Below are 24619 nucleotides of genomic sequence, written 5' to 3'. Positions count from 1 at the left end.
GGCTCCCTCGGCCAATAAAGCAAGATGAGCGCCGCAACCCCAGAGTCGGTTACGACTGGACCTAATGGTCAGGGGTCCCTTTACCTTTACACACATAACATTTCCCCTCTTCATCTTCCCAGTTCCAAAAATGGGTTTAAGCATGCAACATGTCAACATTTCTCCCCACTGCAATCCCAACCTGCCCACGGTGCCAGCAACTGAACGGGCCCACCAGGCCCGACCAGGGTGCCCAAACCTACCCCAGGTGGATGGTCCTGATGTGTTTCTGCATCCCAGACGAACTGCTCAACACCTTCCCACAGTTCTTCCACAAGCACTTGAACATCACCTTGGTGGAGTTCTGTAAGAAACGGGAGAAAGGACCATTTTTAAGACCATCTTGGAGTCTCAACAAAGTAAGGGGAAATGTGTGTGCATCTTATGGAGCGAATGCAGGCGGGAGGCTCTGCTCAGCGCTCCCTTTAAAGAGCCGCACTGGCTTTTCCAGGAGGAGTGAGAAGGGACTGATGGGATGCCCTTACAACATTTGATTCAGAGTATTTTTTTTTTTATTGTTTTCCTCCTCTAAAAACTAGGTGCGTCTTATGGTTGGATGTGTCTTATGCAGTGGTACCTCGGGATGCGAATGGGATCCGTTCTGGAGCCCCGTTTGCATCCTGAGCGGAACGCAAGATGCGACAGTGCGTCTGCACGTGCCGCGTTTCACCACTGCCGCGCATGCGTGTGACGTCATTTTGAGCGTCTGCGTATGCGCGAGCGGCGAAACCCGGAAGTGATGCACTCCGTTGTTTCTGGGTTGCCGCGGAGCGCAACTTGAACGCACTCAACCCAAAGCACATTCAACTCGAGGTATGACTGTAGAGCGAAAAATACGGTAGTCCTTTGGGGTCCCTTCCAATTCTACGATTCTTTCCCAAGATGCCCCCCCTTGCCCCACTCTCTCACCTTCCTCTTCCTGGGGATGGGGTCACCAAACAGGAAGTGTGTCGCCTCGGTCTCCTCCAGCTCCGACTGCAGCGAGGGAAGGAAGCTGGTGGGAGCCTCCGTGGACAGCGGTGGAGACGGCGTCGAGGGGGTGGAGAGGTCACTGGGAGGGTCCCAGCTCCAGTCGCCGCTGTTGTTACTGCTGCTGCTGCAGCTGGAGGACATGGCCGGGACTTCCTTCCAAACATCACCGTTGGTTTCTGCCGCGGGGTAGAAAAAAAAGACCTGCACACCACCCCAAGCATGCCTAAAACACCTTGGAGCAACTAAAACAAACCAGGTGTCAGAACTATTTTCATTCCGAGGGCCACAGCTCCTTGTGCGGGACCTTCCGAGGGCCGGGTGCCAGCAGGGCCAGAGTGACGAGCAAGCAGGGCAGTCAATGAAGCAGGTTTCATTCCAAACATGCAAAAGTCAGAGCTACGCACACCTCTTTCCATGCTCCATCCCAGTACATTTCCAAGCACAATTTACTGACCTTTAAAGCCCTAAATGGCCTTGGTCCAGTATACCTGAAGGAGCGTCTCCACCCCCATCGTTCAGCCCAGACACTGAGGTCCGGCTCCGAGGGCCTTCTGGCGGTTCCCTCACTGCGAGAAGTGAAGTTACAGGGAACCAGGCAGAGGGCCTTCTCGGTAGTGGCACCCGCCCTGTGGAACGCCCTCCCAACAGATGTCCAGGAAATAAACAACTATCTGACTTTTAGAAGACATCTGAAGGCAGCCCTGTTTAGAGAGGTTTTTAATGTTTGATGTTTTATTGTGTTTTTAATATTCTGTTGGGAGCTACCCAGAGTAGCTGGGGAAACCCAGCCAGATGGGCAGGGTATAAATAATAATTTATTATTGTTATTGTTATTATGCAAGTGGAGACCCTGGTGAACAAGGCTAAGCTAGGGGTGCAAAGAGCTTGGCATGGAACAGGGCTTTCTGCCAGACACCCCAAATGTTCCCGTGGCAGCTTAAACAGTAAAAAAAAAAAAAAAAAATTGCTACGCAAGCTGCAAGTATTGCAGAATGCTGCAGCCCAATTGCTGACAGAAGTGAGGCATTGTCAGCATATAACACTTGGACTCAGAGATCTGTACTGCTAGCCGATTTGCTACCAGGCTAGGATCAAGGTATGTTGTTGTTGTTGTTTAGTCGTTTAGTCGTGTCCGACTCTTCGTGACCCCATGGACCAGAGAACGCCAGGCACCTCTGTCCTCCACTGCCTCCCGCAGTTTGGTCAAACTCATGCTGGTAACCTCGAAAACACTATCCAACCATCTCGTCCTCTGTCGTCCCCTTCTCCTTGTGCCCTCCATCTTTCCCAACATCAGGGTCTTCTCCAGGGAGTCTTCTCTTCTCATGAGGTGGCCAAAGTACTGGAGCCTCAGCTTCACAATCTGTCCTTCCAGTGAGCACTCAGGGTTGATTTCCTTCAGTATGGAGAGGTTTGATCTTCTTGCAGTCCATGGGACTTTCAAGAGTCTCCTCCAGCACCATAATTCAAAAGCATCAATTCTTCGGCGATCAGCCTTCTTTATGGTCCAGCTCTCACTTCCATACATCACTACTGGGAAAACCATAGCTTTAACTATACGAACCTTTGTTGGCAAGGTGATGTCTCTACTTCTCAAGATGCTGTCTAGGCCTGTCATTGCCCTTCTCCCAAGAAGCAGGCGTCTTTTAATTTCGTGGCTGCTGTCACCATCTGCAGTGATCATTGAGCCCAAGAAAGTAAAATCTCTCACTGCCTCCATTTCTTCTCCTTCTATTTGCCAGGAGGTGATGGCACCAGTGGCCATGATCTTCGTTTTTTTGATGTTGAGCTTCAGACCATATTTTGCGCTCTCCTCTTTCACCCTCATTAAAAGGTTCTTTAATTCCTCCTCACTTTCTGCCATCAAGGTTGTGTCATCTGCATATCTGAGGTTGTTGATATTTCTTCCGGCAATCTTAATTCCGGCTAGGGATTCATCCAGCCCAGCCTTTCGCATGATGAATTCTGCATATAAGTTAAATAAGCAGGGAGACAAAATACAGCCTTGTCGTACTCCTTTCCCAATTTTGAACCAATCCGTTGTTCCATATCCAGTTCTAACTCTAGCTTCTTGTCCCACATAGAGATTTCTCAGGAGACAGATGAGGTGATCTGGCACTCCCATTTCTTTAAGAACTTGCCATAGTTTGCCGTGGTCGACACAGTCAAAGGCTTTTGCATAGTCAATGAAGCAGAAGTAGATGTCTTTCTGGAACTCTCTAGCTTTCTCCATAATCCAGCGCATGTTTGCAATTTGGTCTCTGGTTCCTCTGCCTCTTCTAAATCCAGCTTGCACTTCTGGGAGTTCTTGGTCCACATACTGCTTGAGCCTTCCTTGTAGAATTTTAAGCATAACCTTGCTAGCGTGTGAAATGAGTGCAATTGTGCGGTAGCTGGAGCATTCTTTGGCACTGCCCTTCTTTGGGATTGGGATGTAGACTGATCTTCTCCAATCTTCTGGCCACTGCTGAGTTTTCCAAACTTGCTGGCATATTGAGTGTAGCACCTTAACAGCATCATCTTTTAAAATTTTAAATAGTTCAGCTGGAATACCATCACTTCCACTGGCCTTGTTATTTGCAGTGCTTTCTAAGGCCCATTTGACTTCACTTTCCAGGATGTCTGGCTCAAGGTCAGCAACCACACTACCTGGGGTATACGAGACATCCATTTCTTTCTGGTATAATTCCTCTGTGTATTCTTGCCACCTCTTCTTGATGTCTTCTGCTTCTGTTAGGTCCTTTCCACTTTTGTCCTTTATTATGGAAATCTTTGTACGAAATGTTCCTTTCATATCTCCAATTTTCTTGAACAGATCTCTGGTTCTTCCCATTCTATTGCTTTCCTCTATTTCTTTGCATTGCTCGTTTAAGAAGGTCTTCTTGTCTCTCCTTGCTATTCTTTGGAAATCTGCATTCAATTTCCTGTATCTTTCACCATCTCCCTCGCATTTTGCTTGCCTTCTCTCCCCCGCTATTTGTAAGGCCTCATTGGACAGCCACTTTGCTTTCTGGCATTTCCTTTTCATTGGGATGGTTTTCGTTGCTGCCTCCTGTACAATGTTACGAGCCTCCAACCATAGTTCTTCAGGCATTCTGTCCACCAAATCTAAATCCTTAAACCTGTTCCTCACTTCCACTGTGTATTCATAAGGGATTTGACTTAGATTGTATCTTACCGGCCCAGTGGTTTTTCCTACTTTCTTCAGTTTAAGCTTGAATTTTGCTATAAGAAGCTGATGATCTGAGCCACAGTCAGCTCCACGTCTTGTTTTTGCTGACTGTATAGAGCTTCTCCATCTTTGGCTGCAGAGAATATAATCAATCTGATTTCGATGCTGCCCATCTGGTGATGTCCACGTGTAGAGTCGTCTCTTGTGTTGTTGGAAAAGTGTGTTTGTGATGACCAGCTTGTTCTCTTGACAGAACTCTATTAGCCTTTGCCCTGCTTCGTTTTGATCTCCAAACTTGCCAGTTGTTCCTTTTATCTCTTGACTCCCTACTTTAGCATTCCAATCCCCTATAATGAGAAGAACATCCTTCTTTGGTGTCACTTCTATAAGGTCTTGTAAGTCTTCATAGAATTGGTCAATTTCAGTTTCTTCAGCACAAGTAGTTGGTGCATAAACTTGGATTACTGTGATGTTAAAAGGTCTGCCTTGGATTCGTATCGAGATCATTCTATCATTTTTGAGATTGCATCCCAGTACAGCTTTCGCCACTCTTTTGTTGACTATGAGGGCCACTCCATTTCTTTTACGGGTTTCTTGCCCTCAGTAGTAGATATGATGGTCATCCGAACTGAATTCACCCATTCCCGTCCATTTTAGTTCACTGATGCCCAGGATGTCAATATTTATTCTTGCCATCTCATTTTTGACCACCTCCAACTTACCCAGGTTCATGGTTCTTACATTCCAGGTTCCTATGCAATATTTTTCTTTACAGCATTGGACTTTCAAGGTATACAAAGCCTTGTTTGACAACTTGTATTGTATTGTATTGTATTGTATTGTATTGTATTGTATTGTATTGTATTGTAGTGATTCCTTTGGACCCCATCAGCAAGGCCATGAGGGCAACTGCTCAGGCTTTGCGCTCCAGGGAGGTCGTTTTGGTGCAATCTGACTTGCACCAGAGGTGCACTTCATTGTCTCTTAAGACAGATGGGTGTCAACAAGTGACAACTTGTTTGCCTACAAAATCGCCTTGCCCATATGCGCCCACTTGACCACTTCAATCAAAGTTGGCACTGTTACAAGTGCATTCATAACAACTCAGTCTTTTGGTGTGGCAGCACCTAAACTTTAGGATTCCCTAACTGCTCTTTTTGGCACCTGCTATCTAGATGTTCGGAGGGATGCGGGTGGTGCTGTGGGTTAAACCACAGAGCCTAGGACTTGCAGATCAGAAGGTCGGCGGTTTGAATCCCCGCAACTGAGTGAGCTCCCATTGCTCGGTCCCTGCTCCTGCCAACCTAGCAATTCGAAAGCACATCGAAGTGTAAGTAGATAAATAGGTACTGCTCCAGCGGGAAGGTAAACAGCGTTTCCATGTGCTGCTCTGGTTCACCAGAAGCGGCTTAGTCATGCTGGCCACATGACCCGGAAGCTGGACGCTGACTCCCTCGGCCAGTAAAGAGAGATGAGCGCCGCAACCCCAGAGTCGGTCACGACTGGACCTAATGGTCAGGGGTCCCTTTACCTTTACCAATCTAGATGTTCAGAAAGTTGATGCGACTTTTCATGTGTTTTTAGACTATTTAAGCTTTCTTCTTTTGTTACCTTTTCTTAGTTACCATTTTATTGTTTTATCTTTTTTGCAAACTGATTTGAGGGTTTGCTTGTTTTTTTACAATCAAGCAGTGTATGTATCTATATCTATAGTATTTTAAATATAAATCGTTTGGAAGACACGGCACAGTGGATCAAGAGAAAGTTGGCCATGCATGTGCTGTAAACTGTAAAACGTGACATGTTGCAGAAACCCAAATGGGGTAGAGATACCTTCTAAAATTATCTGGGACAATATTAGGAAGCAGGCATTGCTCATCTCAAAGCCCAACCACCCCTCTTCTCCCAGTGTCTTTGCAATACCTGCGCTGAAACCGTTGGGTGGGTTGTTAAGCACAACCGGGCTGGTGGAGAGGCTCGTGAGGACTGCAGCCGCTATGACCTCGTCAATCCCCGCCTTTTCAGACAACTTTCTGCAGGACAGAGGGGAGGAAACACAACAACAACACATTGTCAAGAAGAGCAACTTCCAGCATAAATACCTGTACAGAACTTGCAACAGCTGCTCACTGCTGGGCAAAAGCTGCCTTAGAGCCATCTATGGTTTTCTGAACCGGGAAGGGTGGGGTATAAATAAAATATATTATTATTATTATTATTATTATTATTATTATTATTATTATTATTATTATTACTACTACTACTACTACTACAACAAATGCTCCTAGGAGTGGCCTTCATGCAAGTGAAAAACTGCTGTTCCTGGAATTAACACTTTTCTAGCCCTCAAGGATGATGTTTTCTGTATTATGGGTTTTTTAAATAAATAAATAAATCACAAAACAATGTTTATACACAATACATATTTATCCTCTGGTTTATCAACCAACTGGTCCCTCCCTTTCAGCTTACAGAACAATTGCTTAAAAACAGAAATTCAACAAAACATTGATATGTTGAGATGTGCAAACAGCACAGGCAAAGGGATTAAGGCCGCAGGGACCAGCAAACTTTTTCAGCAGGGGGCCGGTCCACTGTCCCTCAGACCTTTTGGGGGGGCCGGACTATAGTTGGCGAGGGGGAGAATGAACAAATTCCTATGGCCCACAAACAACCCAGACATGCATTTTAAATAAAATCACACATTTTGCTCATGTAAAAACACAAGGCAGGCCCCACAAATAACCCAGAGATGCACTTTAAATAAAAGGACACATTCCACTCATGTAAAAACACGCTGATTCCCGGACCATCCGAGGTCCAGATTTAGAAGGCGATTCGGCCGGATCCGGCCCCCGGGCCTTAGTTTGCCTACCCGTGAATTACGTTCTCAGGAGATTTTGCACTCTGCAGATTCCACCTCCCCCCAAAAATCCCTTTGTTTTTATGTCCTGTCCCCACCACAACCCTGACTTTCCAGCTTTGTCTTAGCCTCCTCTGAACCGGTCTCTCCCACAACACGCAACCCAAACAATCTGATTCCACATTTGCCTTTAGAAACAAGCACCACCTCCAGAGAAGGCACCTTAGCACTCTGGAAACTGTTCAATCAAAGTTTCTAAGGCAGATTTTTTCTGTACCGCCATGCATCCCAAATGCATCATTGAGACTGGAGGCAAGTCTCCCTTCAATAGAAGTACTGACTTGGCAAAGAACTCTTAACTTCTGGCTTCACCTAAACTCAAATCCCCCCGGTTTACTATCCCTAGTATAACAAGACTCCCATAAAAGTGCCTGGCTTAAAACCATTTATCCAAAACTTCCCTCTTGTGGCCTATCCCCACAACACCTGCTCACTATGGGCCCCACTAAAGCAAACAGACTAACTGGTCAATGTGAACAACCTGGCCGCTATAAGGAAATTCTGCCTTTGGTATGTTCAGTTTCCACCTCTCCATTTTGATTCTCTGGCCCCATATCTGCACAAACTTATCCCAAAATAGGTAAAGGTAAAGGAACCCCTCACCATTAGGTCCAGTTGTAGCCAACTTGGGTTGCGGCGCTCATCTCGCTTTACTGGCCGATGGAGCCAGCGTACAGCTTCCGGGTCATGTGGCCAGCATGACTAGCTTCTGGCAAACCAGAGCAGTGCACGGAAACGCCGTTTACCTTCCCGCTGAAGCGGTACCTATTTATCTACTTGCACTTTGATGTACTTTCGAACTGCTAGGTTGGCAGGAGCAGGGACCGAGCAACGGGAGCTCACCCTGTCACGGGGATTCGAACCGCCAAACTTCTGATCGGCAAGTCCTAGGCTCTGTGGTTTAACCCACAGCCCCACCCGCGTCCCATCCCAAAATACAGACGTGCTTTTACACTTGCAAGACTAGATGTTTTGCCATCTGCGGTACTTGAGGGTCGATTCCAAAAGATCCCGCCTCAGAAACGTCTTTGCCCCTGTAGAGATGGGAGCACCGAAACCGCAGCACACGTCCTCCTGTCCTGTACTCTCTACAAAGACCTGAGGAACGAGATCATCACCCCACTCGTACTAACCATCCCAGGGCGCTCAACCACTGCCACAATGTCCTTTCTTTTATCAGATCAAAATGAGCAGAGAACAGCAAAGGTTGCTAGGTGCATAGCAGGGGCAGAGTAAGGGCCACTAACTGACAGCTGATTCAGGACTTTAAATTGCGCTTTTATATCAGATTTCCTTTTCTGCGTATACTGCAATGTTTTACTGTTGCTATGGCCATTGGCTGATGCGAATGAAGTTTTATTCATCTTATCTCCAGAGAAGGAGAGGCGCACATGAGGCTTAAAATGGAACACCCACATTTGTGCATGTTAGCACCCAGCCCCTACGGTGATGTCACCGAATTTCCGAGAGCGGGGCGTGTGTGTTCCCTGGGAGAAGCTGGACTTCCTTCGCGAACAGTACAGGGAGCTCCGAACATAATATAAACAGGCGCCGCAGCCAAATTTGCCCACCACTCCCCCTTCCACCCTCCAGGGTTCTCGCTTAACTGCAGGTCACGCCAATTGGCTGGCAAGCGGCCCACTCCGCCAACCGTGACCACAAAAACAGCAACAGAGCCAAGCAGCTCTTCCTAAAGCAACTCCAAAATAACTTTTGCAGAGACTGGGAGGAATTGGCAGGCTGGAAGCCACATAAACACAGCCCCGGGGCGGGGAGGAGAAGCGGAAGGAGAGGATGCCTCGTGCAACAGGAGGGGGGTTTTTCGGGGGGGGGGGCAAGTTCTGCACAAGCCCCAGCTGAAGAACAAAACGAAGCTGAACCCGGGATGTCTTTATAAATTACATGGAAAAAGAAGGCTGCCAGGGCATCGCTTGGCTTAGCGTAGACTAAATGCCACCGGCAATCAGAGTGTTTCTCCAAGACTTACCACTAAATGCAGTTATCTGGAGAAAAAATGATTTACTAAGTACGTTGGTGGATAGCAGGAAGTCATGATTCGAATTAAGGAGTCAAGCCAAAGCTGTGAAAAGAAGGCCTGTACTACTTGCCAAAATATGCCATGTGCCAGACAATAAATGTTGGAAATGTAAGGAAAATGAAGGAACATTCTTTCACCTCTGGTGGACTTGTCCCAGGGTGAAGGTCTTCTGGGAAATGATATATAATGAGCTGAAAAAGGTATTTAAGTATACCTTCCTTAAGAAACCAGAGGCCTTCCTCTTGGGTATTGTCGGCCAGATGGTGCCAAAGAAGGATCGAACATTCTTTTTGTACGCAACAGCAGCAGCAAGGATACTTATCGCTAAGAAGTGGAAAACTCAAGATCTACCCACGCTGGAAGAATGGCAGATGCAGCTGATGGACTATATGCAACTGGCTGAGATGACTGGCAGAATTCGAGACCTGGGAGAAGAGAGGGTTGAAGAAGATTGGAGGAAATTTAAGACTTATTTACAAAAATATTGTGATTTGGTGGAAAGTTAAGTAGGATGTTTGATCATAAATAATTGGCCACCACAAAATCGGATCGGAATGGGATGTAAAGTGAGATTAAGAGAAATAAATTTGCAGAGGACTATATTTAAATAAGCGGTTATAAAATTTGCAAACTAGATGATAAATTGCATGGAAAAAATCTATGATGATGAAAATGGCAGCGGGAGATGTGAGGAAGTCCAAAGAAGTTATGAAACTCTGTTGAGATAAAAGTAAGGTTGTTTATTGTCTTTGTACTTTATTCTGTAAAAACCCCTAATAAAAATTTTATTAAAAAAAAAAAAAGAAAAGAAGGCCTGTACTCCCTATGTACTGAAAATATTTGTTTTTTGAAGTTGGCTCTATTTTTTGTTTTTATTCTTTTTCTGTTTTTTCCCCTTTTTCTTTATGTATGGATGTATCTATGTGTTTGCAATAAAGAAAGTTTAAAGAAAATGAAGCTGAACCCATCACTAGCCAGGCAAGGACATGGGTAGGCCAACTAAGGCCTGGGGGCCGGATCCGGCCCAATCGCCTTCTAAATCTGGCCCTCGGATGGTCCGGGAATCAGCGTGTTTTTACATGAGTAGAATGTGTCCTTTTATTTAAAATGCATCTCTGGGTTATTTGTGGGGCCTGCCTGGTGTTTTTACATGAGTAGAATGTGTGCTTTTATTCAAAATGCATCTCTGGGATATTTGTGGGGCATAGGAATTCGTTCATTTTTTCTTCGAAATATAGTCCGGCACTCCACAAGGTCTGAGGGACAGTGGACCGGCCCCCTGCTGAAAATGTTTGAGGACCCCTGCTCTAGGGCAAGAAGGTGTACCTGCGCACAGGACTGGCCTGTTTTTTAAGATCGTTTCTGTAACACATTTCGCGAACAAGAAAGCTCACATCAAAAACACAACCGCCACCAATCCAGCGTTGGAAACTCAGATAGGCACTAAATGGCTCCTGGGTTACAGGGTTACAGCCACTAAAAAGGAATGTCTTGTTGCCATCTGGGGGCCAGGCAGCAAGAAACTTGTATCACAGGTAGAATTCAACGGGTTGTGTGTGGGAAAAAGGGCAAGATCCAAGGATCCCCAGACATGCACCTCCAGAGGGTGGAGGTGTCAAATGCCATCCTGGCGCCCGGGCATCTTCACTCGGTTGGAAGCGGCCGATAGCCAGGTGCAAAATGTGCCTGGTGAATTTCTAGCGCTGCCAGTGCCTCCTCCAAGACAGACAAGTGCAGAAAGCAATGAGCACATGGTGCATTGGGAAAAGGAGAAGCATTTTGTTGGTCAGTACTAGAGTGTTAAAAGGGACACGGGTGGCGCTGTGGGTTAAACCACAGAGCCTCTTGGGCTTGCTGATCGGAAGGTCGGTGGTTCGAATCCCTGTGATGGGGTGAGCTCCCGTTGTTCGGTCCCTGCTGCTGCCAACCTAGCAGTTCGAAAGCACGTCCAAGTGCAAGTAGATAAATAGGTACCACTCCAGCAGGAAGGTAAACGGCGTTTCCATGCGCTGCTCTGGTTCGCCAGAAGCGGCTTAGTCATGCTGGCCACATGACCCGGAAGCTGTATGCTGGCTCCCTCAGCCAATAAAGCGAGATGAGTGCTGCAACCCCAAAGTCGGCCACGACTGGACCTAATGGTCAGGGGTCCCTTTACCTTTACCTCGGGTTAAGAACTTAATTCTGTTACGATATAGGAGCAATGCAGCTTCAAACTGCTAGCTTGAAAGCAAAACATAATGGGAATGTTGGGACTGTCCGTGGGAAACAGAGGGACAGTCAATTCACAGTGCGAAGCGCCGGAATTAACTCAGAGTGTAATTCGTTCTGGAAGTCCGTTCTTAACCTGAAATCTGGGAAAAGTAGATTGAGGGTTTTGCCCCTCTAATAATGAGAGAATCCAATGAAATTGAACTACAAGGTAAGCGGTTTGCCAAATGGCACGGCCGGCTCTCGAGCATGGGTCCCCGCTGCGGCCAGAAAGTACAGCGACAGATGCTGAAGTTACAAAGCCAATTGTGGCGTTTCCTGTCTTGTGACATTTGCCGGAGAAACAGAAGCTTTTCTCTCTCTTACTGGTTTGACTTTACGGCTGGCATGGCAGGTCATACAAGCAGCAGAACTGAATTATAGAGCTCCTTTTGCTTCTCTCCCCCCCCCCCCACCTCCCACCAGCTTAGAATGCGCATCTCACATTATATGGGGTGTTTTTTATGCTTGAATGTTGGAAATGGGGGACACCACATCATGGTTGCTAGGTTTCTGCATTTCCTGGTTTGGCTGCTGAATAAGCAAGGAGGATACCTTGTCTGAAAAGAAAATCAGTGTGGGGAGAGCTTGCTTGCTTGGGCTGCTGAGCAGCCAAGTCACTCCAGGTGCTTCTGCAACCAGACAGCCAGACCTTCCCCCAAACCACAAAGCTAGGAGGAAATGTGAAGGGGTGGGGGTGTTACTGTGCAACTTCGGTGGGGGTGGGGAGGCGGGGAAGGAAGCCTAGTCCATTGCCACACTCCCCAGCACACTTGCTCTGGAGAGAGAAAATCTAGAAGCCATCAAAATATATTATGCAAAGTGGGAGAAGCTATGCAAAACTAATTTCCGCCACTTGCAGAATTTGGCTGTGCTCAGCACAAAATCTGGATTGCCTGGGTGCAAATTTTAATTTTATTTTTTTTAAAAAGTAGGCAACACCCTGCTCACACATTCCAGGCTGCAGAGGCTGTCCAAGCCGTCTTGGGCTTGCGGAAAGGCCTGCTCCAGGAAGCTTTGCTCAAGATAAGGGGTCAAAGGACTCGACGTGCACAAGTGTAAACAACGGCACAAAGGCTCCTCCCTCCCAAAACTCACAGCCTATCGCCTCTCTCCTTCTGAGCCGTACCAGCCAATGGGAAGCCGGTGCCTGAGGATTTTGACAGCCTAGTGCGAAATCTGGGCTCCCCTCCATCCCAGCGATGGAGAACCTCTGCTCTCAACTCCCACATGACTTCCTGTAGCAGCAGCTCATGATCCCAGAAAGGACAAACAAATAATGCATTTCTCTTCCCTCCAAGCTGCGGGAAGCAGCTGCCAAACATCCAAGTTGGAGAAAGCAAAGGCCAGAGATGGAACGTCCTGTTTCCAGGCCTTTAGCAACCAAGTTGCAAAGTAAACCATGCAGGCTTTTCACTTTAAAAGAGAAGCCCGTTTGCAACGGTTTCGTTTTGGGTCCTGCACCATTTGCCACGGCTCTTAAGACCATATTTAGGACTGGAGGCTGCAGAATAAGCTATGGCCCTGCTATCCAAGCACGCTGGAAGACCCCAGCTTGTTAGATAATGCCAAGTCCACAGGATTTGGCCCGTACAGGACGGCTGCATATTCCTGCATTGCTGGGAGTGGGCTAGAGGATCCCTCAGGGTCCCTTACAATCCTGTGATTCTATGCAGCTCTGCCGGATGAGGCCCATCTGGTCTAGCATCCTGTTCTCACAGGCGCCAGCCAGATGCCTCTACGGCAGGTACATCCAAAATCCCTAATCCGGCCTGCCGGTCATTTTAATCCGGCCCCAGTGGCAGTTAATTTCCTGGGATAAAATTCTAAAAGAAGGTCAACCATTTTAACCCTAAAAAAGGAGCTCAACAACTTTGGGGGGAAATCTCTAAAGGGAGGCAATTTAATCCTTATATTCTGGCACCTTCAGGGAGAAAAAGAGTGGGAAACTCCTCAGCTGGAGGGCAACTGCCATGTCTCTGCCCACACGATTGCTCACATCCTTGTCTGTTCTGAGGAGAAAAGTGTCTCACTTTTCTCTGCAGAAATAAACATGGCACTCCAGAGGAGATCCCACAGAAGTGCCACTTCAAGGAGATTCCTCACCAAACGTCTCACGCCTTTCTGAGGGGGGCAATAAGCGACACAGATCACTTAAAGCAAGCGTGTCCACAGTCCATTCTGAGGGCCAGTTTTATCTGGCAATTGATTTATTGGGGGTCAAATCCTTTAAAAAGCTCAACAAGTTCAATCCTTTAAAAAGGTCAACTTTGGTCGGCCCTCAGGCATGTTCACTTCATCAAATCTGGCCCTCTTTGAAAATAGTTTGGACACCCCTGCTCTATGGGAACCCAGAAGCAGGATCCGAGCGCAAGTGTCCTCTCCTCTTGTGGTTTCCAGAAAGTGGCATTCAGAAGCATTATTTTTTTTTTATTATTATTATTATTATTATTATTATTATTATTATTATTATTATTACAGTGGTGCCCCGCAAGACGAACGCCTCGCAAGACGGAAAACCCGCTAGACGAAAGGGTTTTCCGTTTTGGAGGCGCTTCGCAAAATGAATTTCCCTATGGGCTTGCTTTGCAAGACGAAATGTATTGCGAGTTCCTGCGGGTTCCCCCCCTTTCCCTAAGCCGCTAAGCCGCTGATCAGCTGATCCGCTAAGCTGTCAATGGGCTTGCTTCACAAGACGAAAAAACCGCTATACGAAGAGCCTCACGGAACGGATTAATTTCGTCTTGCGAGGCACCACTGTATTATTATTATTATTATTATTATTATTATTATTAATACCCCATCCGTCTGGCTGAGTCTCCCCAGCCACTCTGGGAGGCTCCCAATCGAGTGTTAAAACAATACAGCATTAAATATTAAAAACTTCCCTAAACAGGGCTGCCTTCAGATGTCTTTTACAGATAAGATAGCTTATTTCCTTCACATCTGAAGGGAGGGCGTTCCACAGGGCTGGCGCCACCACCAAGAAGGCCCTCTGCCTGGTTCCCTGTAACCTCACTTCTCTCAATGAGGGAACCGCCAGAAGGCCCTTGGAGCTGGACCTCAGTGTCCAGGCTGAACGATGGAGGTGGAGACGCTCCTTCAGGTATACTGGACCGAGGCCGTTTAGGGCTTTAAAGGGCAGCACCAACACTTTGAATTGTGCTCGGAAACGTACTGGGAGCCAGTGTAGGTCTTTCAAGACCGGTGTTACATGGTCTCGGCGGCCACTCCCAGTCACCAGTCTAGCTGCCGCATTCTGGATTAATTGCAGTTTCCGGGTCACCTTCAAAGGTAGCCCCACGCAGAGCGCATTGCAGTAGTCCAAGCGTTGCTGCCTCCAACTGTGGCACGCAGCCATTGCTTCCCTCTCCTCCAGAAATTTGCCCTATCATCTTTCATAGCAATCTCAAGTTGGCAGCCACCACTGCCCTCCTGTGGCAGAGAGTTCCGCAGTTCCACAACATGCTCCGTGAAGAAATTCTTTTATCTGCCCTGAACGTTCCAACTTTCAGCTTCCCTGCCTGTCCGCAAATCCTAGTGTTATGAGAGAGGGAGAAAAAAAGCCTACAAACTGAAAATGGCAGAAAGCTAGAAGCCTGATCACCTGCTGTGACACAGGGGCAATTTCTACTGCTTTGCAACTCCACAACAAGTGTGCTCATCGGTAAAGAGCTGTCCAAAAATGATTCAGGACACGCAGACCAATCCTATGGCAAAGTTCAACAGAGCTTACTTCCATGTAAGCATGCACAGGAATGTAATCACAATCTAACCAAATTAATTGGAATTTCCACCCATCTATGTAATCAAGCCCAGGAGACCTTGATAAGCCAAGATAACCTCTTATATGGGATGATGGACTATTCGGAGCTAGCCAACCTGACTGGAAGAGTCTGCGACCAGAAGGAGGAGGAGTACCAGAAGGAATAAATGAAATTCAAAGACTATTTTAGTTAAATATGCGAAGACAACTTACTTGGGAAAACTTGCAAATACCAGATAGGCTTAGGATTTAAACAGGTGATGTTAAGAGAATAAAATGTTTAAAGTCAGAATGATGTTAAGTGATTAAGTCAGTTTTATGAGAAATTTAGTTTGTTACGATGATATACACTGAAATTCAGCCAGGGGGACTAGAGGAAGTCACCCAACAATGTTATGAAGATTGGATTAAGTACAGATAAGATTTATGTATGTTTGTTTGTTTTAAAATTTTGGAAAATCCATTTAAAAATTTGAGGGGGGAAAAGATAGGCTCTCATACGGGACACAGAGTAAGCTTTGGGATAGTCATAGAATTGGAGAGTTGGTTTGGAAACCAGCAATTACCAACAGTAGAAGAATGGCGGCAGAAGGTAATGGAATATGCAGAAATAGCCAAACTAACAGGGAAAATTCGACAGCAGGGCAAGGAAACATTTCAAAAAGAATGGGGGAAATTTATGTTGTATATAGGAAAGATAAGATGAAACTGTAAAACCAGTAGAATTGGAAGCAAACCTCATAACAGGAAAGATTAAGAAAAGTGATGGATAATAAAAATAATAAGGAAACTAATGTAACAGCAGTTGTAAATGAATACATGTACAGACAAGAATTGCATAAACATGAGGACTTATTTGTTTATGGATACACTATGGACAAATATGGAAAATGAATAACAATATATAAAATGGAAGAAAATAATGCGATAAAATTAGATGTGATATAAAAAACCAGAAGAAGGAAGGAGGGAAGTCAGCTCTGAAGAGCAAGTATAAATGTCAAACGTAATACAATATGTGTATGTGGAGTATCTAATTGAAAAACTAATAAAGATTATTTGAAGAAAAAAAGAATTGAAGAGTTGGAAGGGGTCCTAACGGTCATCTAGTCCAACCCCCTGCGATGCAGGAATATGCAGCTGTCCCGTACGGGGACCAAACCTGCAAACTAGAGAATCTTTTGAACCAAGGCGAGGCCACATTCGTGCCGTGCATTTAAAGCAGCAGCACACCACTTTCAAGAGTCAGGGCTGGCTCCAAAGAATTCTGGGAACTGTAGCTTGCTGTGGGTGCTGAGAGTTGTTGACCCCTCTTCCCCTCCCAGAACTACAGTTCCCAAATGCAGTTCCCTGGGAAGAGGGATGAACAGTTAAGCCACTCTGAGAATTGGAGCTCCTGAGCTGGTCTTTGACTGTAATAAAAAAATATTATTAATATTATTTTGTAGCTCAGGGAACGGGGTCCCCTAACAACTTTCAGCGCCCTTAAAACTATAACTCCCAGGATTATAACGCACATCTACTTAAGAAGCTCAGGGTATGTATCCATCGAATTAATGCCCACCCCTTATTTAACCTGAAAGGAATATATATATATATATATATATATATGGCACCATCCAATTACACGCCACTTTCACACAGGTCTCTGCCCCAAGGAACATACAAGTCTTCCATTCGACACAGGGGAAGACACAGTTCAGGGCAGTTATTTGTTTGTTTATTAAATTGGTATACCGCTCTTCATCCGAAGAACTCAGGGTAGTTCGCAGCATAAAAATACAAGATAAGAACTCAAAATACGTAATAAAAACAAGAACAAAACAGACCCGTAACACCCTCCTCCTTCCAAGTTATGCGCACTTAGGCTTAGCTGTCGAACGTTTAGGAACTGAATGAATGAATTTTATTACTACGGTCACAAACCAGTTCAGACTCACTCATAGTATCAGGAAAATCATAGAACACAACAGGGATACATTGAATTGCAATTGGGTATAACAGAGAAAATTCAGATATAGCGCCAGTTATATCTTGATCACTAAAATATAACCTGGAATTGTCATTTAAAACCTTTTTGGTAGTACAGCTTGTTCCCTAAGTTTTATGGCAGTCGCACAGAATTTGGCCACCCTTAGTGTGATCTCTAGATCCTTATCCTCTACCAGGAGTTTTAGACGTTGAAGTTTGGACCCATTTGGAGATTTTTGTATAACAGGAGTGATAAATACCGAGTGTAGATCCCCGTAGAAACGGCAGTGTAACAGGACATGAGAGACAGTTTCTACCTCCATCAAGCTGCAGGGGCAGACTCGTTCCACGTACAGTTTACCCTCGAATCTGCCCTGCAATAAGGCAGGTGGCAGCATGGGGAATCTAGCGTATTTGGGTATTTGCAATTCTAACCAATAATTTGCCAGGGTAAATCCTCTCCCCTTATCTTTTATTGCTGGGTGTTTATTCATCTCGCTCACGTGGCATTGCAGTTCCACATATGTTTAGGAACTTTGGAGTTAAGGATTTATAGAAAAGGTGGATTTTTTTGGGGGGGGGTTGCAGTGGAGGGAAAGAGAGAGAGAATAAATTGCTTCCTTCCCCACCCCAAACCCTCCAGGCACACAAAAGGAAAATGAGGCTGCACACCCAGTGCGCAAACACGCCCAGCGCACCGGGCGGGAGCAGAGAGACAGAGGGAGCCAAGTGGGCCAGGGGCCAAGCTGAGCTGTTTACTACCACACAGCAATGCCTTAACAGGTCTCTCCAGACCGCTCTGCATTGCAGGAGCCCAGAGGCAACCCTCTGGGATGAACAGCACTCCGGGACGGCCAAGTATCAAGTTACCCAGTCCTTGGAAGGGAGGGTTCAGTCCTTCCGCCCTGCACTGGTGGGCACATGTACACACACACACACACACAGAGAGAGAGAGAGAGAGAGAGAGAGAGAGAGAGAGGTATACGCCCCTCTCTTAGAAGCTTCCACAAGCCTACAGACGCACACTCCTCAGCCAAAGTCCGGGATGGGGGTGGAGAGGAGGGAGGAAGGGAGCAGAGGATGTTTTGCAGCCGGGTAGTTTTGGCCCAGAGGCTGCTTCCTTCCTGCAAAAGCTTGTGTGGTGCGCAACTCCACCGCCTCCACCGTTCGACAAGCCCTACACGTAAACATAAGAATGGCATCACTTTCATGGAACCTATGGAGGGGACCCCAACGGTCATCTAGTCCAACCCGCCCGCAAGGCAGGAATTTCTTAACTAAAGCATCGCGGAGAAATGCGCACACACACAAACACAACCTCTGCTTAAAAGCTCCACCACCTTCCAAGGGAGACCGTTCCACTGCTGAACAGCTCTTGCCATCGGAAACTACTTCCCGATGTTTAGATGGAATCTCCTTTTTTGTAACTGGAAGCCACGGGTTTGAGTCCTACCCTCCGGAGCAGCAAGAAACAAGCTTGAGTTAGGTCTGGATTACCATATACAGTCATACCTTGGGTTACAGACGCTTCAGGTTTTTCATTTTTTCGGGTTATGGACGCGCCGAAACCCGGAAGTATCGGAACGGGTTACTTCCGGGTTTCGGCCGTCACACATGCGCATAAGTGCTAAAACATGCTTTGCGCATGTGCAGAAATGTCGAATCGCAACCCACGTGTGCACAGACATGCCGCTGCGGGTTGCAAACACTGCGGGTTGCGAACATGCCTCCCGCACAGATCACTTTCGCAAACCGAGCGTCCACTGTGCTATTCTTTATAAAGCTGACTTGTAATGCAAAATAAAAAATCTCCTTAAAGACTTGAAAGCTGAAGTATTCTCGCAACGGACCCACCCTGCAGGAACCAACAAGCAGGACCCGAGTCACAACTCTTTCCAGCAACCGGGAAACGGAAGCATTGCTTGCTGCAGAGTGCAACATGTGCAGAGCGCCCATCCTGATGCCAGCAGTGTGCGCCAAAAGAACAGAGAAACGCCAAAGAGCTGTAGTAGGAAGAGACAGCTGCTTTAGCGACTGTGTAATGCAATTTCAGTTACAGTCGATGACCTGTTGATGGCATTTTACCATTGTACTGTGGAGAGTGTATTAACTTAGGGTCTGTGTGTGTGGTTTGGGAGCTGCACGGCCAGGGAAAAAACAATGCTGTTCAGGGTTGCCAAGACTGCGGAGAGAATAACTGGGTGCACTCTTCCCACCTTGGATCAAATCTATGCTTCCAGGTGCCATAAGAAAGCTGCAGAGATAGCGCAGGATAGTGCGCACCCCGGAAATGATCTCTTTCAGCTTCTGCCTTCTGGAAAAAGGTACAGGGCTATAAAGACTAGGACTAGCCGCCTGAGAAACAAATGCGAATTTGCTTTTAAACGCAGTGTAAGGAGTCTGCATGGGATTATATTGTATTTAAAAATGGAGTATCAGAGTCTTTAGGGGGCTAACCAGGTTGGGATGGCTGGGATAGCAGGCTTGTTAGTTTTTGAATAACTTAGGTAGATTTTTCAATTTCGTTGTTCTGCATGGGACAATGACAATAAAGACTATCGTATCGTATCGTCTCCTTTCAGCATACAGACTATGCTCTGGCCAAGTGGTGGGAGCCAAGAGCAAACCTTAAACACAACAGCACAAACCTAAGCCATTGGTGCCTGCTGCTGGCAATAACAGACAGTAATCCTGGGTACCACGCTGGTGCCTGAAAACTCACTTCACAGCTTGCTAAGTTGGCTTTTCAACCTGTCTGCTTAAAATACAGCCAAGATCTGGACATGTGCAATTCGTCGAATGCAGCAAATTACCAATTGCAGACTGATATGCTCCAGCATCTACACAATCTGTCCCTCCCCCCCCCCTCTGTTTTTTGGAGATCATGGAAGTTTGTGCACTCCTGCCGTTGGCCGTTCCAAAATTCTCCAACGAAACTCTCTTAACTCCAGCTGCGGAGGCAGGGCATCGCCATCCCACCAGGTGGCGCTCCAGCCACGGCCACCTTGCTTAACAGCAGTCCACACACACACACCCGCGGGCAGAGGAAGTGGCGTCCTGCCGCTCTCGGCTCCGGCAGACAGCAAAGCGAAGCAGCGCCTCCCCTGCCTGTAATCCAAGAAGATTAAACACACACATAATTTGCTGCCTGCTTTAAGGCCTATTTTTAGCCCAGGTGCTTCCCCCGGCACGGAAAGTGACGCGGCCTGCCAGCGTGCACTGCACTGCCAGCTCGGGGAGCTCTATAGCGGCACCGCTGGGCACGGCCTGCAGACGCCTGCTGCAGCCGAGAGTGCCCGCCACAAGCGTGGGGCTGACAGCTTGTCCAGGAGGGGCAGAGGAAGGGCAGGTTCAGAGACCTGGAGGCCTTGGGAACCTGAACGTGGAGATTTATTTTTTAAAAGATCAAAGATCTTTTAAAAAATAAATAAATAAAATTGGATATTTTTAAATTTAAATTTGATTTTAAAAATTCCTTAAATCTTTCTAAAGATGGTTTTTTTTAATTTAAGTTCCATTAGACTCCAAAGGCTATTCATCAGGAAATAAGGATTTGTTTTAAGTTTTTCAAGTTTTTTTTTTAATTGTTTGACCACATCAGTTAATGAACATGTACACAATATAATGCTATTGTTGCAGTTAAATAAATTGTTTACATTAAGGAAATGATGGTTTTTCTCCTTCCAGTAAAGAACAGCAGAAAAGTTGTCCAAATAGAAACAGCTAACTTATTAAACCTCGCAATAATGTGTCATAATTATCAGTCTATGTATTTCTAATGGTATAACCAAATCAGTAATTTTTGATGCAACTGTAAAAACTACTCTGAAAATTTATTATTCCAAAAATGAAACCTTCATCTGGTTGTGAATATTAAGATTATACCAGCAAGAATGAGTCTTTCTTTAAAAAAAGGAAAAAAAAGATTTAAATCAAGTCTTACTGACAAGTGATTTAAATCGTGATTTAAATCAAATCCACCCTGGCCTCAAACAACATCCTTTCAACAAAAGACAGAAGCTGATGTTTCCTGCACCCAAAGCATGTGCTCTACAGATGAACTGCAGCCCGTCACTCTTGAGCGATCCACCTAACTCTGCTCAAATTGTCGGCGGTTCTTCAGGGTATCAGGCACAGCCTTGTTCCCCAGAGATGTCAGCATTCGAACTCGGCTCCCTCCACCGTTCCAGCACTCAGTTACGCCAGCCCACCCCAAAAAACTGAAAACTCTGAAAGCAGAGAACTCAGGGTGCAGAATAATCTGGGACATACATGGGAGTATGAAATGGGATTGTCTGCAGGAGAAGAACTGCAGGAGAAGAACTGCAGCCACCCCTCAGGAACCCAAATTCTGCAAGCAGAAAAGCGGGATTCTGCAAACCCCAGAACACCACACAAGCTGAACAAGTTTGCAAGACGTCTTCTCCTGCGTATACTTTTCATTTAATTAATCAAAATGTTCACTTATCAGCCTTTCAGCTCAAGGCAGCTCACAATCGCAAGATAACACAAAATGCCACGTGGCAATAAGAGGAAACCACAGCCAGGCACACTCACAGTATGAAGGGGGGGGGGTGTAGGAAAATATTCATAAAACACTTGGCAAACGGGGGGGGAAAGCCTTCACAATGTACCAGAATGCTATTTGACCTGGGGCCAGCTGGGCACACTGAGGCAGGGAGTTCTACAATCTGGGAGCCACAGCAGTGAAGGCCCTGCACCAGGTCCCAGACAATCAAGCCTTCAATGGCCAGAGGGAAATCTACCCTGTTCCCATTAGTCTTAGGAAGAGACAGGCACTGCTGCCAAACCCTCTGGCGCCCAGGATTTCAACAAAAATGTCATCCACTTACTTTCAAGTGCAGCTTCATGGCCATAAATCAACATATCCAAGCCCTAGATTGCTTTGGAAATTACGGGGGGTGCACATCTTTAAAGTTGTTAAATGTTACAAATATTATGCATAAATGTATCCTTTCGACTTGACAGCTCAGGGAAGTTACCTACCTTTAACAATCATGTAAAATCAACTCCTTTGCCAGTTTCCTCCATGTAAAGGGACCCTTGACCATTAGGTCCAGTTGCGGACGACTCTGGGGTTGCAGCGTTCATCTCGCTTTATTGGTCGAAGGAGCTGGTGTACAGCTGTGTACATGTGGCCAGCATAACTAAGCCGCTTCTGGTGAACCAGAGCAGTGCATGGAAACACCGTTTACCTTCCCGCCAGTGTGGTACCTATTTATCTACTTGCACTTTTGTGCTTTCGAACTGCTAGGTTGGGAGGAGCTGGGACTGAGCAACGGGAGCTCACCCCGTCGCGGGGATTCGAACCGCCGACCTTCTGATCGGCAAATCCTAGGCTCTGTGGTTTAACCCACAGTGCCACCCAGGTCCCCTTTTCCTCCATGTATACACAGCTCCTACCACAGGAAGTGCCCAGAGGTGACAATTGCTGAGCTGATTGTTGGCCAAGGAAAGCCTAATCCCATCACCGGACATGCCAAGGGGTCCAGACATGCAAAGGAAGTTCTATTGTACTTTGGGTGGTGGGACTTCAGAGGTGTTTCCCTATGCTAATCTTATACCTGGGTTTTGCCCTGACATGTCTGCTTATGCTAATCATGTACCAAGGACTTGTCTGGACATGTTTGCCCAGGTTAAACTAGTGTAACCCCGGTCTACCTCTCCCCTTTTGTGACATGTCAGTGATGTAGCAATGATGCTGAAATATATACTCAGAGTTGAGAATGGATTTCATGCTCTTTATTCAGCTCATAGTGGTGAGGAGGAATGGAAGTTCCCCCAGAATGTCTGCTTTATATACATTATTTACACAATGGGCCCCACGTGATTGGCTAATTCCAGGATTCTCCTGTAGGCCAATCAGGTTGCGGATTCACTTCCACCTGGAGCTGGATTGGGTGGCTCCTGTGGACCAATCAGACTGCTGCATTCTGGACCCTATTGTTCTAGGACCAATCAGACTGCTGCCTTTTGGATCCTATTCAACTCAGTACATAACAGGTGCTGTACAAACTGTATTCTGGGATACGGTGGGAAACTTTTAAAAGTCCTTGTCACACCATCCTTGGGGTTAAAAATTCGTCTTTGAACCCGCTGCGCAATAACTTTGGTCTACAGCCGGTGGCTGGACTCCTTCCTTTATTCCGCAGGGACCCACAGGGATGTGATAGGAATTTTGAGGTCTTAAGATATATGTTAAATGTCCATAAGTGTACCATCCAAGCACTTACATAGATCAGCACAGGAAGACCAACCTGGAACCATTTTGATTCCCAAACTGAGCTCATGATTTCTCTGCAACGTCAAAGTTGGAAACCTCCCCATTGTCTCTTTCCTCACAAATCCTGTCTTAAGGGCACATTTGGGATATGAATAGGGTGTGAGCCTGTGACCTGGCTCAGGAACTAAGTATTTATCAATACAAAAGACTGGCCAGGCTCCCCAGGCAATCCAATCAAGTGACCATTAAACAGGAGGTAAACAAAGCACTCAGATTTCTGCTGTAGACCACCTTTTCTGTGGTGTAGGTATGATTTATCGGGGGGGGGTGGTGGTCTTGAGCTACACCCCTTTTCTGATGTATGTATGTTTCTGGGGTGGTCTTGATCTACAGGGTGGCAATTTCAAAAGTCTATATAAGGCCTTGTGCACCATTGTTCTGCGTTCCTCCTCCCTCCTGCGTGTGAGGGGAGCACCCTGCTGCAACAGATCAATAAAGATCAGGCTTACTAGCTGCTTTGCTTCTCAATATTCTCTGGTTGGCCTCTGTTATTTTCTCCTACCAATAGGGAACCTACGTAAGGACCCTACATGGGCTCTTGGATACCCCATAAGGGGAAAAGGGTAGATTTTTGTTTTACAAGACATCCCAGTCCCCTGGAAGTTCAGAATCAAAATACTTTGGACGCTGACTAACGGAGTTGCGCTCACATTTTCCAAGGATAAATTTGGGCCTTTCCAGAGCCCCTCGTGCAACGGACTTCTGCTTGCACAACAGAACTTCCCCTTCTGTGCACCCTCAAAACCTTCCCCAAAGCTTTGGGGGGGGAGGTCCCTAAGGGGAGGGGAAAGTCCCATTCCGCAAGGGGAACTTTGCTCGCAAAGCCCGGGACCCAACGCGTTATTTTCCGGGGTGGAGTAGAACATAAACAAAGCAAAATCTTTGTGTAAATTAACCAAGGAGCAGGAATACACTGAATATTTAGCTGAGCTTTCTAGAAACATTTTGCATCTCACTGGCGTCATTACGCACAGGCGACAGTGCTCTGCTTTTAAGAGGGCCAGATTTGATGAAGTGAATATGCATGAGGGCCGACCAAAGTTGATGCGCTTTTAATAGTCCAAAGTTTCTTTTTTTTGCTGACTGAAATATGAGATACTACTATGTTTTTTACTCTATTCATACTTTTATTCCTCTTTCTTTTCTTTTTTTCTTTTCTATTTTGCTTTATTTTTGTTCTTTGGTAT

The 24619-nt window shown here is 46.2% G+C and overlaps 1 protein-coding gene across 2 annotated transcripts in view; it reads right to left on the bottom strand.

The window, feature by feature from the left end:
- The window catches only part of SLC2A4RG (SLC2A4 regulator), a 48195-nt gene that overhangs the window by 9193 nt on the left and 14383 nt on the right, over window positions 1-24619 (bottom strand). For both annotated transcript variants that reach the window (XM_083744278.1, XM_083744277.1), the window contains exons 3-5: window positions 6107-6216; window positions 949-1187; window positions 243-343 (exon numbers count right to left, since the gene is read on the bottom strand). In XM_083744278.1, the coding sequence (XP_083600404.1) occupies window positions 243-343; window positions 949-1187; window positions 6107-6216 (450 nt within the window). The remainder of the gene's footprint in view (window positions 1-242; window positions 344-948; window positions 1188-6106; window positions 6217-24619) is intronic.

Source organism: Podarcis gaigeae, assembly GCF_964106915.1.
Source record: "Podarcis gaigeae genome assembly, chromosome: 6".
Classification (NCBI taxonomy): Eukaryota; Metazoa; Chordata; class Lepidosauria; order Squamata; family Lacertidae; genus Podarcis; species Podarcis gaigeae.
The sequence above is the reverse complement of the archived record's forward strand: the minus strand, read 5'-3'. Positions and strand labels throughout refer to the sequence as shown.